At 36.5% G+C, this 19,278-nt stretch overlaps 1 protein-coding gene across 1 annotated transcript in view; it reads right to left on the bottom strand.

Moving 5' to 3' along the window:
* The window catches only part of LOC134674183 (uncharacterized), a 42,309-nt gene that overhangs the window by 19,937 nt on the left and 3,094 nt on the right, over positions 1–19,278 (bottom strand). Inside the window, exon 3 of the mRNA XM_063532240.1 lies at positions 13,919–14,104. Coding sequence (XP_063388310.1) covers positions 13,919–14,104 — 186 coding nt within the window. The remainder of the gene's footprint in view (positions 1–13,918; positions 14,105–19,278) is intronic.

The following is a 19,278-nucleotide window of genomic DNA, read 5'->3' as shown; positions in this document are numbered from 1 at the left end:
GACGTACCTATGGTAACCTAGCTACAAGTATGAAGTAAGTTTACAAGGTTTAACTTATTTGTTTTATATTCTATTTAAGAGAGTGAATTATCGAATAATACGCGGACGAAGTCACGCTGAAGAACTAGTGATTACTTATAAAAATGCTAATAAAGGATGACTTAGAACGGGGCCGGGTCCGGGCCGGAGCTTCCGGCGCTTACTTTTCTATGACATGACAGGCGATCACGTGACGCTTTCCATAGAAAACGATGCGCCGGAAGCTCCGGCCCGGACACGGCCCGGTCTAACGTGAGTCATCCTTAAGGCCACAACCCTTTTAATGTTACGTGAGTAACAGGGGTTGCTTTCGTGAGTGACCTTCGTGTCAAGGTTAACTGTAAGTAACCACACAGCCATCATATATTGTAGGTAAGTACCTACCTACACGCGTGGTACGGTAGGCAACGCACTATTTCTGGAAACCGGTAATAAACAAAACAAGTGCGAGTCGGACTCGCGCACGAAGGGTTCCGTACCATAATGCAAAAAAAAAAAAAAGCAAAAAAAAAAACGGTCACCCATCCAAGTACTGACCACTCCCGACGTTGCTTAACTTTGGTCATAAATCACGTTTGTTGTATGGGAGCCCCATTTAAATCTTTATTTTATTCTGTTTTTAGTATTTGTTGTTATAGCGGCAACAGAAATACATCATCTGTGAAAATTTCAACTGTCTAGCTATCACGGTTAAAGAGATACAGCCTGGTGACAGACAGACGGACGGACGGACGGACGGACGGACAGCGAAGTCTTAGTAATAGGGTCCCGTTTTACCCTTTGGGTACGGAACCCTAAAAAGGTAATCTTACATAGGACCTGGTTTTAGTGTAAGCTCTAAAAATCTGTATAAAGTTTGTATTTAATAATCTCTTCTTCTTTTTCTTTGCCTTATCCCACATTAGGTGGGGTCGGCTCTCCTTACCCCGGCTACTCACGTAACGATAAATCGTAGCGATAAAACTGTGCAGTCCGACTGTGCAGATAAATCGAACCGTGTGTATGACAAATCGTTGTCGATTATCGTAACGATTTGTCATACACACGGTTCGATTTATCTGCACAGTCGGACTGCACAGTTTTATCGCAACGATTTATCGTTACGTATGTAGCCGGCATTATCCTTCGGCGCCAAGACGAGACGATCTGTCTTGAGTTGTCGGATTGGGTAGTTGGGTTGGGTTGGGTTTTTTCCAATGTAAGTAATTTAATCCAATAGGTACCGTAAAACGGGGCGAGTAGGTTTCGCGGGGAGAGTTGGGTTATGAATGGGGAGAGAAGGTTTGAGAGGGGGGTGAGAAGGGATTTTGGCTACAAAATAATGTATTCCAATTTGAAATGGGGCTATAGTAATACGCATAATAAAAAAAATCGATCCAACAATCTTCCAAAATCACCTTTGTATGAAAAACCCTCTCACCCCAAATACGAGGCACTACGGGGTGAGGTGGGTTTCCCTGTCTATCGTCAACGTTATGAAATGGAACTACCCAAAATAAAATACAAACTAAAATAAAATAAATTACAAATCATTATCACAGCGTACTCACAATGGTAATATACAATTAACTTAACTACTACACTACACCCAAATTACAAAACTACAAAACCTATAAATAACAACACATTAATTACAAACTGCAAATTACATAACATAAAAAAAAACTAAAATACAAACGTCCGAACCACTTATTATATACACCATTCAGTTTTCAGATGTAAAAATAAAATTTTATCGAGGTTTGAAAGTCAAATCTACCAACTCACCCCATTTTACGGTACCTTTTCACTCTTCTATACAATTAGTATGGGGACGACGTGGGTTCATAACGCTACAGCAACGCTTGCCACGTCATCTTGCGTACTGTACGGTTACCATCAGTTTGTCACTGACATAAACGCCGTCGAGAACGTAATTTACTTTCTATACGTCCCGTTTGTACTAATATGCGAGTGCGAGCGAGATGTATAGAAAGTAAATTACGTTCTCGACGGCGTTTATGTCAGTGACAAACTGATGGTAACCGTACTGTTACTACAGTAGAAAAGTGCTTCTAGTTTAGTAGATATTTGCCATTTTCCAAATTACCCCGCCTTTGAAATTACTTTTTTTTTTTTTATTATGCATGGGTTTACTCATGGCCACAGACTAGCCGAGGCGTAGACGTGGCCTACGATGGAGCGAGCTCGCCCAGAAGGTGCCTGTTCACTCTTGATTTGAAGGTTGCCGGGTTATAAGAGCACGGAAATATCCTATATACTATACCGGGTGTGGCCTGTAACACTAGCAAATAATTAAAACATAGATTGTACTCCTCAAGTGTTTCACAAGGAATATCTATATTGGTACCTAAATAAGGTAAATATGAGTCATATTGTAGAGTCGGGGGAACGCAACCCCTCAACCCCTGTGAGTCACAACGGGGAGGCGTGACGTCATCGCACGGGATGGGGTGTCATATTAGATTTACGTAAAAATACGACTTAAAAAGGCAGACTTTTATGTTTCTATCAAGTCTACTGCACAACCTTAAGTACCATTAACCATATGATATCAATGATCATTGACTGTACTTATAGGTACTTTCAGATGGGCCGTATTTACCGCAGTTTTGTACGAAAAACTGAAACAGAATCCATTTAACTTATTAAAAAATATCTTTCGAAGTATGTAGGGTAGGACCTACTCATACATTGTAACTCGTAGTCGTAACATATCGAAAGCACCTCATGGAATCACCATTTATTAAAAAAAAACTTGCCACTTTAAAAAGATAAAACCCAATCAAACTCTACAACCTTGTCGCACTAAGCCATCTCCAACCCGCTTGAAAACGCCACGTAATTTCTCTTAAAGTTACTGTGGCAGGGTTCCAACTGGATTGAATTTTGGCAGAGCCAGTTGGCTTATATGGAGATGAAATCGTCGACCAGATGGGCGACACGCATTACGGAATACGAAATCACTGTATTATGTATATTGCTGTATGAGATACCTAGGATGACTCACGTTAGACCGGGCCGTGTCCGGGCCGGAGCTTCCGGCGCTTATTTTTCTATAACATGACAGGCGATCACGTGATGCTTTCCATAGAAAACGATGCCCCGGAAGCTCCGGCCCGGACACGGCCCGGTCTAACGTTAGGCATTCTTTATCCTTAAAAATACAGATGTACTACAATCTGAGATTAGCATTGCTATTCAGCGAGGTAATGTTGCCAGCTTCTACGGCACCTTGGTGATTTTTTATTGTAGTTTAGGTTTAGGGATGTTTTATTTTTACCTATTAATTTAGGATACTTTTAGTTTCTACGTTTTTATATATATTTATTTACTTAAAGTTTCAAAATTTCAATAAATAATGTGTTTATAGTAAAAAAAAGTGCATAATTTGTTTCCCATCGTATTTTTCAGAAACGTTCGTATTTGTCATGCTAAGTACTCCGTACTCTATCCAGTCAACCTCAGTACTTTTTGTACCGAGACAGACTAAAATAGCAAGACACGTTCTTACGTTTCCGTGATAATACCACAATAATACGAAGGAAAATAATTATGCACTAAGTACATCGATCTGTACTTACACAGAAAAAAGTACGTACCTAGGCATTTATAATACCTACATAGGAGTGCTCTGCGGCCTAGGGAGCGATCAATAGCCTGGATTCAGCTTGGGCCGGTGAAACAACGGTAACTGAGGCTTAATCGTAGTCTAACTGTGGTTAACTAACGTAATTTGAATAAAATAGGCAGGGCTGCGGGGAGCGATCAATAGCCTGGATTCAGGTCTGATCGAGTCAGTGAAACTACGGCTAACTGGCGTTTAATCTTAATCTAGGGCTTACTATAATATACGACTTGAATTCAGATTCACCGGTGCCAATGAAAGAATATTTAAATGTCGACCTGTATTAGTCCGAAAACTAATATGAGAAACTCGTATACACAATACTTAACTAAAAAACTGAATGCAACCACAACTACCTTAATTGGTCTATCGGGTCACTCTATCCATTTTTAGGGTTCCGTACCCAAAGGGTAAAACGGGACCCTATTACTAAGACTTCACTGTCCGTCCGTCCGTCTGTCCGTCTGTCTGTCACCAGGTTGTATCTCACGAACCGTGATAGCTAGACAGTTGAAATTTTCACAGATGATGTATTTCTGTTGCCGCTATAACAACAAATACTAAAAACAGAATAAAATAAAGATTTAAGTGGGGCTCCCATACAGCAAACGTGATTTTTGACCAAAGTTAAGCAACGTCGGGCGTGGTCAGTACTTGGATGGGTGACCGTTTTATATTTGCTTTTTTCGTTTTTTTTTTTGCATTATGGTACGGAACCCTTCGTGCGCGAGTCCGACTCGCACTTGCCCGGTTTTTAAGATAATTGAGAACATTTATTATAGCATGCATAGAAAAGATTCTAGCCCTAATGCAAACTCATCCGTTCCATCTTAAAATACTATTACCATTATAATCTTTACTATAGTCGCACCAAGAAAAGTCTGCAGCGGATTTGATAGCCCACGCAGTGTAAGTGTTATTTATACGTCATAATTTCTTAGAAGATTGACGTTTAAAATGACACTTGCACTGCGTGGGCTATCAAAATCGCTGCAGACATTTCACGGTCTAACTCTATTACCTAATTTAAAAACAATATTCTTTTTTTTGGGCAGTCGTGTATAAATAAACAAAGCAAGCTCCCGGTCACTATTAAAGAAACTGAACGGTGTATTCCCATTTGTCCCCGCCGGGCAAAGCCGCTTCATATAAATCATTCCCATTGGTATTTGTCTCACTCGTGTATGCCGGCAGCAGTCCCTTGTTTGTGGGAACTCAGCAAAAGAATGGATACTTAAGTAAAAGTACCTACATAATAATATTTACTTGCCACAAAATAAATAAACTCCCAATCTTGATGTAGATTGATGGTATCACAGAAGCCACTTTGTGTAGTTTAGTTTGACTCTAATCCAAAGGTCTCTGGCCTTCCAATTTATTCAATCGTGGGCGGCCATTTTGGAGAAATCAATTTAAGGTTGTTTGGACACAATTTAAAGGAGTTTAGTAGACGTTTTAAGTAATTAAATAAATAGTTTTAGGTTAGGTTTTATAAAGATCCATTAGGCTTATGGGTAACATAAACCTAGCCGCCATACAATCGAAAATTTTCACTCCATTTGCTCTCATTTTTAAACGACATTCTTCGTGCGACTTTTAGCAATTAATATCTAAACTGAAGAGATTAGGTTCAGTATTAAGATCTGCAAATGTAGAATTTAAAAGTTCTTCAATTGTTTTCTATTAAATCGAAGTTTATAAAGTAAATAGGGTAAATTTTTCAACTTCCTAAATCAGTTTTTTTAGCCAAAAAAAATCTAAAGTGATTCATGATCCCCGTGTCCCCAGTTACCCCTTGACTTGAGCATAGAATTAACCATCTTTTAAAATTAACCATAGATAACCGTTCGTTAACCCGCACGGTGCACCTGGGCCGGGCTAGGTCTCCCGTTGCCATGGCGATGGCTAGATCTGCGCAGCCACTGGAGCACTGGGTATATCGATCTTCAGACTAAACTGTAGACATAACGACCATTAGGTAACATGTCTGAACAAGGCTATTTATAGTAGGTATATAAGTAGAAAGGGACGGCATGATTCGTCCCTGTATTGTCAAACTTCAGTTTTGTAGGAAGTGTCCTTTCTGTCTCTTCTTCTTTCTCGCGTTATCCCGGCATTTTGCCACGGCTCATGGGAGCCCGGGGTCCGCTTGGCAACTAATCCCAAGAATTGACGTAGGCACTAGATTTTACGAAAGCGACTGCCATATCTGACCTTCCAACCCAGAGGGGAAACTAGGCCTTATTAGTCCGGTTTCCTCACGATGTTTTCCTTCACCGAAAAGCGACTGGTAAATATTAAATGATATTTCGTACATAAGTTCCGAAAAACTCATCGGTACGAGCCGGGGTTTGAACCCGCGACCTCCGGATTGCAAGTCGCACGCTTCTACCGCTAGGCCACCAGCGGTCTTAAAAAAGAAGTGTCTTTTCTGTCCGTACTATTATTATTTATAGTAGGTACTATTATTTATTCCGTGCCCGAAGTTCAAAGGTTCAAAGACACCCAATGACATTTTTAATTCAATGAATTCTTCACTAAATATAATTTCATTGACAAATCCCTATAGTACCTAATTATCCAGCAAGGCCAAGAGGCATTTAACCGAATAACCATAGATCACCGATTGTCTATCGCCAATCGAGTGTGGCGCCGGGCAGAGACAAGATTTTATTTTTAAATGCACGTCGCATTTGGGACTTGGGACGAGTGGGCAAAGGTAAAGCTTTGGTATGTTATGGTGCGTTCGAGAAAAGAATGTGCGTTTGTAAAGTTCGGCTAATAGGGGTCATCCATTAATTACGTCACACGAATTTCTAGGTTTTTTGACCCCTCCCCCCTCCTTGTCACACTTGGTCACATTTGGCAAACCCCTCCCCCCTAGTGTGACGTCACATTTTTTCTACGAAATCGCCAAATCGAATTAAGTAAGTACCTAAGTATTATTAATATTTTATCAAAATATTTTTGACGATATAAATATTAGTAATTTTATAACCCAAAACTGCTTAGGAAAGAAAATTTAACGAATAAAAACCATTATTGTTTTAAAAACTTGTTATTTAAATGTACAGCGAATAAAATAATTTAAATAAATTTTCGGATACTGATGAAGTTAAAGTTACGTCACAAAGTTTGTGTCTCCCCCCTCCCCCATGTCACAATGTAATCATAATCATAATCTTTATTGTTTGTGACATTTTCTTGACCCCCTCCCTCCCCCTAAACGTGTAATGTAATTAATGGATGACCCCTAATCAAGCTAGTAATAAATCGTATTAAAGGTCATCTGCTTCCAGAAATATATACAGCCTTTGATTTGTAAATCAATGTATTCTGATTTTCCAATTAATTAAACTTATATTATTTTAACAAAGAACCAGCCGTTACATCTCGATCATCTTGCCTCTCTAGAATACCCGCCTGTTATTTTTTTATTAAAAATCAATTCTTACCTACATTTTATTTGTTTTATTTTTAAAGATCGCCAGTGTTGCTAACAGACGGCCATTCTGTTGTAGGAATGTCCCCATTCCGGTTAATGCTCGGCCATTCTACACAAGGCGTATGGCCTCATACATTTATTTTATATCTCTTAACAATCAAGAATTTATTTAATCTTATACAATACATCATTAATAAGCATATAAAAAACTAAAATGAAATAAAACGTTCTATGGCAATGTATCACTTTGATATAACATAACGTTGATTATGCAAGCAATTATTTCAGAAATTGCACTCATCATCGTCGATTTAATCACACAATTCTTCAGCGTAGACGTCGCTTCTTTGCGAGTGTGCACGTCACCGTCGACGAGATCACGCACTCCTTCTTATGTGTACACGTCACCGTAGACGAGATCACACACTCCTTATGTGTACACGTCACCGTAGACGAGATCACACACTCCTTCTTATGTGTACACGTCACCGTAGACGAGATCACACACTCCTTATCTCATGTGTATCCGTCACCGTAGACAAGATCACACATACCTTCTTTGTTTTTAATGTGTATCCGTCACCGTAGACAAGATTACACATACCTTCTTTTTTTTTAATGTGTGTCCGTCACCGTAGACAAGATCACACATTCCTTCTTACTCACGTCACCGTAGACGAGATCACACATTCCGTCTTATGTGTACACGTCGCCGTAGACGTGAGGACACACTCCAAACACTGAAAATAAACTCATGTCAGTTACAACTGGTAATACAATTAGTAGCAGACTACTAACAATTTCTTTTTCGTCACTTCTCCACTCAAAAGTAAATAATTATTTCATACCGAACAATAAAATGAGGATAAGGTTATGATTCCACATTTAGCGTCAAACTTCTACTTTAATTTGCCTCACTAAACCTTTTTCATTTTCATTTTTAAATGTTGCGGCATTGATACAACTAGCATTTACTGCATAACAATTACAATTTATAGAATACCATAAAAACTCAGTCCCATTACTGTGTTTTTCCTCACAAGCTTGATAATAATTTACTTCAATTTTTAACACTCAAATAGAGAAATATTGTTGTTTATGGTGATCGGAATATAGACACTCTAAAAGATAATTCATCTACAAAGGAGCTATCAAGTATAATGAGAAGTTTTAACATGGCAATGCACATAAAAGCACCAACTAGGATTTATGTATTAATGTGTGCGTAATGTACCAGTTATCTGTTTAAGTGAAGAAATCCCAAATCATTTGAGACCATTTTACAGAAGTATTTACTAGAAGAGTTACCGTTCACTGCAAGAGTTTTTTTTTTGGTGATCCTCCCGGAATAAACAGTACTTGAAACGGCATAATTATTAACTCTTTTTTTTTTAATACATAGTTTATTAAAATGTCTGTACAGTATAGTTTATAAGGATAATACTTAATACTTATGTATAATTATGTAAAAGACAAATTGCTGTGCCCTTACAGGGTACTTAAGTCATATAACTATTGGCAATAAAATTGTTTGAAGTTGAAGTTAATCGCTTATCAAAAACGTCAATTCGTAAAATAGGTAACAAATATTAATCAGAAACACCTTTATTCCTTTATTTTTGTAATCTCAATACTTGTACCCTGTACAATGATTGTATATTTTTTTTTTATAATTTACTGGCACTACTTACATATGCCACTAATATTGTATTAGTGTATAGTTATTTTACACTACTCCAATATTATTTAATAGTTACAAGTGATATTCCAAATTGTAGGCGTGTAGTTGTTAAAATTTGTATGTAATCAAAATTAACACATACCTGAGGTTGTCTAAACGTTCTTACCACTTCGGATATATTAAAGGTCATCTGCTTCCAGAAATATATACAGCCTTTGATTTGTAAATCAATGTATTCTGCTTTTCCAATTAATTAAACTTATATTATTTTAACAAAGAACCAGCCGTTACATCTCGATCATCTTGCCTCTCTAGAATACCCGCCTGTTATTTTTTTATTAAAAATCAATTCTTACCTACATTTTATTTGTTTTATTTTTAAAGATCGCCAGTGTTGCTAACAATCGTATCTATCTATCTAAAAGCCATCTAATTTTAACCCTCTCGGAGATACTTGATTTTCAGGATTTTTTTGCGTGAGACAGAGGTTTGACAAGTCCAAACAACAGACAGACAACAAAGTACAGAAGTACAAAGTTTAATTGTAAAAAGTTTGTCTCTTGAACATTATCAAATCGAGTTTTTAGTTCAGTTTGTAGCTTTAGCTTCGTGATAGAAGCGTTGGAGTCGTTATTTCCATGTGTTGGCAGATATTTGAGAAGTACCTACCTAACTACATGTTAAGCCCCCTCCAGACTATGTGCGCGAATCGCGGCGCGACGTCGCGGAGCGAACATACCGCGACGTTGACGTATGTCTCCACACTCGCACACTTCACGGCGATTTCGCAGTCTAGTTCGCGGCAAGATGGCGCCGAAGCGTCAGCTGATCTGGTTTGCGGCAAAGCAAGAAGGCTGATTCAAACTTGGAACTGTCAAGTGGGTCAATTTCACCAAACGAACATTTTTGTCTAATTTCCATGGAATTTTGAAATACCAACATTACACAAAAAAAAATATGCTGAGAATTTGATAAAAAATATAATAAATATTAATTTTCTTATGGGATAAAAATATTCATAAAACTATAAAAGTTATTTAAATTTAAAATTTTGGTCAGGGCACGGGAATTAGTGTGTCCATGGAAATTAGATTTTACTAGGACGGAAAATAGAACACGGCACGGGAATTGTTTTCTTAACTTATTTTGGTACTTAAAACTATTATTTATGTATATTTTAATCTACAATAATATACTGCAACCATACTGAAGTGGCATCGGACATATTTACCTTCTTTAATTTTAGTTACGAACGACAAATCTACGAAAGTATGTTACACTAAAAACTACGTATTTGACTAATCCTTTCCTTTATTTTAATGGCAACTAATCTCTCTTTCTTAGTAAAATGTACATATTTCAAAACAATACTTTGAGTAGTTTCGTAAACTTGTCCGCCTTTACATACAAAACTATTCATTAAAAAGTGTCATTATGTATCTGCATGTAGATAGGTACAAGGTGTATGATCTGGTATATGGTCTTATAGGAAATGATACTAAGAAATAAATAGGGGCACAGTGAGAAGAAGTTATTGTGTAAGTTAATCTGAAGAAATCGAATATGCTGCCTTCATAAATTAATAACCCAAAAAATTGTTTGAACACATATGAGGTAAGGTGGGGTAAGACTATCACCGGGGTAAGACTATCACTTGTATGGAATCCTCATACTGTTAGTCTTGCCCCGATCAAGATAAACTAAGTTAGTCTTACCCCACCTTACTTTACACATAGGTATACGGGGTGTCCCTGCCCTGCGGGAAAAAGTGTAGGTTGGTTAAGTAATTTCTCAAAAATATCATAATAAAATAAATAAAATAAAATAAAAAAATAAAAAAGCCTTTAATCTATCATAAAACACTTTACAATTTAAAAATACTACATTAAACTTAAAAATATTGTACTGTGATTTTTGGATTATAAAACTAACTTAAAATGTAAAACTAAAATCTATAACACGTACTATATTATTGAAAGTTTTTCACTACATAATGTTTATTTACAAATTCTACTTCTATTAAACACGTTTGTTTATGAAAGTCGCCTGAGCGGCGTAGGCCTCCCCCGTTTCTCTCCAATCCTCTCTGTCCATAGCCCGTCTTCTCCATGTTGGTCCACATATTTCGCGGAACACGTCTTCCCAACGTTTCCTGGGTCTACCTCTTTTCCTGTGGCCGTTGCGAGGTGTCCAGTCTGTCACTGTTTTAGTCCACCTGCCATCATTTATGCGACAGATATGCCCAGCCCATTTCCACTTTAGGGTTCTTATTTGTTTTACGACATCAGGCACTCTCGTTCTGTTCCTAATTTGTAAGTTGCTTATTCTGTCCGATAGCCGAATTCCTAACATGCTCCTTTCCATTTTCCTCTGATGTATGGCAAGTTTATTTTCTTCTTGTTTTCGCAGTGCCCATGTTTGACACCCATACGTCAAACAAGGCAAAATGGCTACTTCATATAATCTACTTTTAATTTTTATATCTATGTCTTTGTTCTTGAGAACTTCTTTTAAACTCCAGTATTTTTTCCAACTTAAAGCTATCCTTCTATTTATTTCCTTTACGGTTAAATCATCAAATGAAATGGCTTGGCCTAAATATATGTACTCTGTCACGTGCTCTATTTTCTCGCCGTCTACTTTTATGTCGTGGTGCATATTTCTACTATTTGTTAGTATTTTAGTTTTCGTCGCGTTTAGTGCTAGACCAACTTTCCTGCTCTCGTTTGCTAGGTCTTGGAGCATGCTTTGCAAGTCATCTGGGTTTACAGCAAAGATAACAATGTCATCGGCGAATCGCAGATGGTTTAGGTATACGCCGTCAATCTTGATGCCTTTATTTTCCCAATTTATGCGCCTGAAAATTGTTTCAAGTACAGCTGAAAATAATTTTGGGGACAAAGGATCACCTTGTCTGACGCCTTTTTTTATTGGAAAATCGGGTCCGTCTCTCTCTAATCGTATTTTAGCTGAAGTTTTTGAGTAAACGCTATGGAGAGTATTAATATATTTCTTCTCTACACCTTGCTCCAGTAGAGCTTCCCATATTGCTGTATGTTCCAGAGAGTCGAAAGCTTTAGAAAAGTCAACAAAGCCCATGTAGAGGTCCAGTGTGTATTCTTTCGATTTCTCTATTATTTGCGATACCACATGTATATGATCGATGGTAGAGTACTTTTTTCGAAACCCTGCTTGTTCGGCTGGTTGGTTTTCGTCGAGGCTCCGTTCTAGCCTGTTCAAAAATACTTTAGAAAAGGTTTTATATAGGTTTGACATCAGGCTTATCGGTCTGTAGTTGTTCAGGTCACTTTTATCGCCTTTTTTGTGAAGTAGAGTTGTAACAGATCTAGACCATTGTTCAGGTGATGTCTCTTTTTCCAAAATGTTGTTAAACAGGACTTTCAATGGGCGGGATAGGGGCTCCAAGATGGATTTTAGTAGCTCATTAGTTATATTGTCTTCCCCTGTTGCCTTGCCATTTTTTAGAGACTTAATTGCAAACTCTATTTCCGCCTTAATAACTTCAGGTACATAATATGTCTCGTCACTTGTAGAATATCTCGACTTATCCTGGTTGTTATCGTTGTGTGTGGAGTACAGTTTTTCGTAAAATTTTGTCGCTTCGTTTACTATGTCAGTCCGGTCTGACTTAGTTTTACCATCACAGTCCTTAATGTTAGGTGTCCATTTTTTTGACGGATTCAGCTCTTTATACGCCTTTTTTATAGCTCCTGACTGAGATATAAATTGCTCGAAAGTCTCTTTTCTATACTCTTTTTTGCGTTTTCCGAGCTCCCTATTTATTTCTTTGCTTATCCGTGTTATTTCAGTCTTTACGTCATAGGTTGTGGTCATAGAGTATAGCTCTTTTCTTTTTTCTAATAGTTGACGCACGTGGTTACCCACAGGATCCTTTTTTTTTCTTCGATTGTTTCGGTATTTCTTGGATTATATTATATATTTCTTTTTCCAAATTATTATACTGTATTTGGACGTCATTCGTTGATGTAACAGCTTTTGACAGCTTGTTCTCTAGGTGTAGACCACTTTCTCTTGATAGAGTCGGTAAGTTTCGTGAATAGGTTTTGTTGTTTGTTTTAAATTTCTTGGTTCTGGCAGTTTTTCCTACATGAATTTTACACCGTATCATCCTATGGTCGGTGTTAAAGTTAAGTTTTTTAATTATTTCGAAGTTATGTACCTCTTTGAATCGATTTGTAATAATATAGTCTATTTCGTTATAATACTTTCCGTTTGGTGATTGCCAAGTCCATCTATTGTTATCCTGGATTTTAAACATGCCATTTGTAAATTTAAGGTTTTTTTCCATTGTAAATTCTACGAGTCTCTGCCCATGCTTCGAGCGTTTTCCATGAGAATATTTTCCGAATGCATTTTCTTCGTGAAGTTGCGCTTTCCCAATCTGTGCATTTAAATCGCCCATTATTAAAAAGTGTTTCGTGTCTATTGTTTCCATTGCTGTTTCGAGGACTTCGTAAAACTTGTCTAACTCGTCGTCCTTGCAGACCTCGGTCGGTGCGTATACTTGTATTAAAGATAGCGTTGAGCCGTTCTGTAGTGTAAGTTCTAATGAGGCTATTCTGTCAGAATAGCTCTTCATTCTAATTATGCTGTCTTTTAGGTGTTTCTTGACTAAAAAGCCTACTCCATGATTTCCATTAGTCGATTCACTATGGTAAAGGATAAAATTTGGGTATTCTTCTATGTTTTCAGTTCCTCTCCTTGTTTCGCACATACCAATAACGTCCCATCTTAAATCTTTGATGGCGAAGGCGAGTTCAGTAAGTCTACTGTCAGCGAGTAGTGTTCGTACATTGAGGGATGCGATGTGTAAATGTAATCTATAATGTTTTGGGGGGTTTTGGTCATATATCTCCGATTTGGTGCCGGGGACCAGCCAGCGCGGAAGGTGTAGAGGGGGGCCTGTTAATTGCTATTCGGAGTCCGCATCGTTAGTTCTTCGATTTTGTAAAATTTCAAATTGCTTTCCGTCTTTTCCCAAGGTAGAGCTTAAGGAAGAGTCTGATGTTGAGGCTTTTTGCATATAGGAAGTAATATCATATACCTTATTTTTCTTATTTTGGCTTCTAGCACAGCCAGTTACCTCGGTTGTGGTTTTAGCTCTTGTGCTTTCAGGAGATTCCGAGAGAATTCTTTTTGTTGATTTCCTTTTGTCGTCGGAAGCTTTGAGGTGGTTGTCCTTAAGAGTTATTATTTTGTCGTGCCGAAGTATTACTCTTTTACCTTGTTCTCTTTGTTTTTCAATCTCTCCTTGTAGTTCTTTGCGCCTCTGCAAAACTTTTTTTGTGTAGTCTTCTTTTATGTTAAAATTTGTGTTGTGCAGCGACTTCACTCTTTTTAAAATATCATATTTTCGGCTCATGGTTGTAAGCAAGTTTTTTTTAGGAAGATTATGATATTTTTGTAAACGTTCACGTTTACAAAAATATCATAATCTTCCTAAAAAAAACTTGCTTACAAAATACCCCCTGGCACTGACTAAAATAACCGACTTGGTTTCACATTACATCCCAAAACTTTTTGTGGTAGAGTAGAAGAACTGCGTTGCGAGATTTGCATCTTTTTACATGAATTGAAATGATTCCATCTCTTTTTGTAGGCTGTCCTTCTTTTCGGGTAAACATACCCATACCATACTGATACTATGTATATACATATCATAATACATCTTTATTCATACTCACATCGTCCATCGTAGTGTACCTTTACTTTCCCTACTAATTGTAAGAACTAAAAGGTAACGTTGTTATCGCATATATTTCTATAGGATTACAAACTTAATTATGCAGTTATCTTTAGAACGTGACTAATATTGCAGTATTATTAGATTTTTGTTGGCTTAAAAAGCTAAAACCTAATTACGTTTCAAATTTGGAACTTGTGGGTATGCTAGAAGTACCTTAAAATAATATTGATTGAGAGTGATTGTGCCAGTGACAAAACTAAGGGATTTTAAAGTGTATTAATTCTTAGACTACATGCTCAAATTAAATGTTATTTAGATATAATGTTATTGCGATTTGATGGTACGGCCGTGCCACTTTGTTTTGCTCGACTTGGCGGCGGCACTGCCGTGATTCTTTGTCCTTTTTCAGGCCTCAAACTATCTCCATACCAAATATGTATTATCAAGATGATATTGTTTCAGCGGCTTAAGCGTGACGAGATAACAGACAGACAGACAGAGATACTTTCGCATTTATAATATAGTAAGAATAGGATATATTAAATTTTTCTTGTACCTATTAGAAAAGCTAATTTATAACAACTAATCTATTAAACGAGCAATTCTTGTACATATTTCGGGGATCTCGGAACAGCTCTAACGATTTCGATGAAATTAGATCATGTATGGGCGTTTTCTGGGATGAAAAATCGATCTAGCTAGGTGTCTGTGGGAAAACGCGCATTTTTGAGTTTTTAGGTAGGTATATGTTTTCCGAGCAAAGCTCGGTCTCCCAGATATTTAAACTTTATACGGCTTACGCTGTCAGCTGTCAAATTTACAAAATAAAACCATTGTAAATTTGATTCATTTTGTTTCATGTAACCTTAGGTACGGGTAATATGTAATAATTCCAAAAATAGTTTTGTTTATATATTTTAATATTATAATATGATAAATGAATAAGGTAAGGTGGCGTAAGACTAACAGTACGAGGATTCCATACAAGTGATAGTCTTACCCCAGTGTCGTCTTACCCCAACTTACCTTACGGATTAAAATTGCCCGGGTTATTCGGGTCCACTGTGTAAGTATGTACTATAGTACTTATACTAAAAAACCGTTCATAGATTTTTGTGCATTCTCTGAGATTTCCTTAAATGTAAAATAGAAAGATATACGTCATATTATTATTACATATAATATATATTCAATGCCAATATATATATATATATATATATATGTAATAATAATATGACGTAAACATTGCCAATTAACTTACAGTGCCCCCAATTAAAAATTTGTTGACAATAAATGTAATACTTTCTAATTCCCGTGCCACTTAATCAGCTGTTTTAGGTAAATATTCTATGGGAATTAGGGCACGGAAATTAGAATTCGTAATAAAAAAATTCGCCAAAAATTTAAATCGTGTTTAACCAAACTGTTATGTTATCGCTTACATAAAGATACATAAAGGGCTCCTAAATATGACAATTGTTTTTGCTATAGCTATAAAAGCTATATGGGAAATAAAATTTATAAGGGGCATCGAAATTAGAAAAAAATTGTCGCCCACCCGGATTCCGAAATACTTATGCGATTTGCTCGAACACGCCGTGGCTTGACGTACATCCGCTTGCATTGAGAATCAGCCGAATACTGCCAGTACAGGTGAGGCGGGACACGAGGCGGTTCAGATACAGACGTCGGCTGTCAGAGCCCTTTGAGTTTTGCCGACGAAATTTTACTCGCGCGCTCGGACAAAATTTAAACTTCGATCATGAGTTATTTACCACAATGAAGTTAATAGTGTATGTGCTCAGTGATAGTAAATATCATCTAGTTTAAGTATTTGACACTAAATTAGTGATACTAATGTAGAATTTTTCGTAGGATTTTTCATTATGCTCAAAAGTAGATTCCGGACAGGGCACGGGAGTAGTAATTTGAGCCTTTAGGTATTTTTAAGTGTACTCTAAAAACCAATTAATCAGTGAATTCATATGGAACCCGGTGTGAAAGTGTGGCTTCTTTATGTAAAAAAAAAATGGTAAGTATTATTTGATGCTAACCCGCGATTTTCATCACGGACAGAAAAAAAATCGTGTTCAGAAATTGACCCAAGTGATTTGGTTGATCAAATTCGCACCCGGCTTGAAGATGGACGAATTTGTAGCTACGGCAGCATCGCTGTTGTTATGCGCTGTATCATATTATAATTATCAATTTATAAAATGTACAAAAAAGAGAAAAAGGAAAAGCAGAAGAAGAAGATGGTGGATGACAAGTATCCATCGAAATAGATCAAAGTAAGTACATTTTCGACCGATTTTAAACAAGATAGAAGATGCATTTCAATAGTTTTTCTGTTTCTCTCGTTGCATCGTCAGCTCTTGGTTTAGAGCCCAGGGTTCGCTGATTAACTCTGTTAAAACTGGAGCTTTGTTGCATTCATATTTCTGTGTTTTGTTCCAGTGCATGTATGGAAAAGCAATTGGGTGAACTGGTAGCCGAACCGTCCGGAGAGTTCAAAAAGTTTACCCGCATGTCTGTAATGGATTTCGAATATTTACTTAACAAAATTTCGAGCCAAATATCGAAACAAGACACCCACCTGAGAAAATCCATTCCAGCCCGCATACGTCTCGCAGTAACACTTCGTTATTTGGCCACCGGCGATGACTACCAGAGTCTACATTTCTTATTCAAAATATCACCTCAGTTGATATCAGAAATTATACCAGAAGTTTGCATGGCTTTGAATGAAGCTTTAAAGGATGAAATTAAGGTGAAATAAAAATTATAAATGTTTAATTATGAATATTTATTAATATTACCTATAAACTTAAGCCTTGTAAGGCCCACCATACATTTTTTAATTTTTTTATGTGGACCTTATTCTATAGTCTGTGCGGAAAGAGAAGACTCGTAGTTTGTATTGGTTCCCATACATTCCACAACTCTTCTCTTTCCGCACAAACTATAAGTAGGTAATTTGGAATTAAATTAATTTGTTTTAAAAAGCAATGAAACAAAGGAAATGGTACTTAATAATAGTAGTTCACAAAAGTATTGCAATGAATATGTACATAAGAGCCTTACAAGGGTTAGAATACTGCACATATTTTTGGCCTAATAATTTAACAAATGACCAAAGACCAGAATATTTGTGGTATTTTTTAATTGTTACAGTGACTTCTCATTTATAGACATCCATTATACATATAATACAATATAGAACACAACATACCTATTAAAGAAGATTAAATGCAGATGTAAATAACTACATACCAGGCAATAAGAAGCAGAAGAAGAGGCAGGCAGAAGAGCAATTTCTTCCAAATAATTTTTGAGTAATGTAAAATAGAAATATACAATAAACAATAAATTTGGATTAATGTGACCATGTATTTTATTTTTTAGAGAAACTAATAGGACAGTTGTTAGTGCTTAAACAGAATTTAAACATGAAATCAAATAAACACTGGAAATTGAACTAAACTCATAAGTTACCTGGAAGAGATTGCTCTTTAGCGATTAGACTGCTTATTGTTTACCTCTACTTTTAATCTTTTAATATATATTGTGTTCTGTATTGTATTTATATATGTACCTATATTGGAATGACAGTTCAAGTGCCACGAAAATTCCGGTCTCTGCAAATAACAGGCGAGAAAGGGAATAACTTTCAACAACATACAAAATATATTTCAAGAAATGAAGCAGAAATAAAAAAACAGTAACCATTTCAGAAACATCTAAATACACCTGTAGCGGCCCAGAGTGAAATACTTGCCATGACAAATGTAATTTTTAACTGTCATGGTAAACATTCAATTTAGAATAGAATGGGAGACATTTTTATAGGCCTCTGGGCAGCTATTATAGGATAAACTATAAAGATGAACCTTCCCTGTTGTATTAACATCTACTTAATACCATGATTTGCAACAAATAAATGATTATGATCTTCTAAGCTACTAGTTACCACCAAAATGAGTTGGTGGTAACTACTGGTAATTATATTTTCATTCATAACCACTAAAATAACAACAAACATTATACAGTACCGGCCAAGATGTATAGAGTAAATGCTATATAAATATATGATGATTGCAGTGGCAATTAAATACCAAAAAAATTAAAATAGAGGCATATTGTCATAGTAAATTTTGTAGCCACAGTCAAGTTATCTTTACACAGATGATTAAAACTTGTAGGATGCTACTTGACTGTGATCCTCATTCTTTCACTGATATGTGTTAAATATTTTCTTAAATATCAAAAAGTGTCGTCATCTACTCGACTACTCAAGTATAGGCCAAAGGCGGCCTCATCGCTCGAAAAGATGGCACAGTACCTTTGGCCTATGCTCAAGTAGATGGCGACACTTTTTTTATATTTAAGAAATTTAGCACATAACAGTGAAAGAATGAGGATTAAAGTCAAATGGCGTTCTAAAAGTTTTAATCATCTGTGTAAAGATGGCAGTAAATTGACTGTGACTACAAAATTTACTATGACAATATTTTAACTCTCTATACACTCTATTCTCTTTGGAAACACTGTGAATTACAATAGGAGACAACATATTATTAAATATCCTCTAACAAAAAAATTAAGTTACCTACTCTATAAAAAAAAACGATGAAAAACCATAACATGAGACCAATTTTTCTCATCGCTCGCACAAAGGACTACTACTTGCATAGAGTAATATATATTAAAGTTAAGAAAGAGTGGTAACTCCATACATCAGTTTTTTTGCCTAAACG

Source organism: Cydia fagiglandana, chromosome 19 (genome assembly GCF_963556715.1).
Source record: "Cydia fagiglandana chromosome 19, ilCydFagi1.1, whole genome shotgun sequence".
NCBI classification, from domain to species: domain Eukaryota; kingdom Metazoa; phylum Arthropoda; class Insecta; order Lepidoptera; family Tortricidae; genus Cydia; species Cydia fagiglandana.
This window is presented reverse-complemented; position numbering and strand designations above follow the sequence as displayed.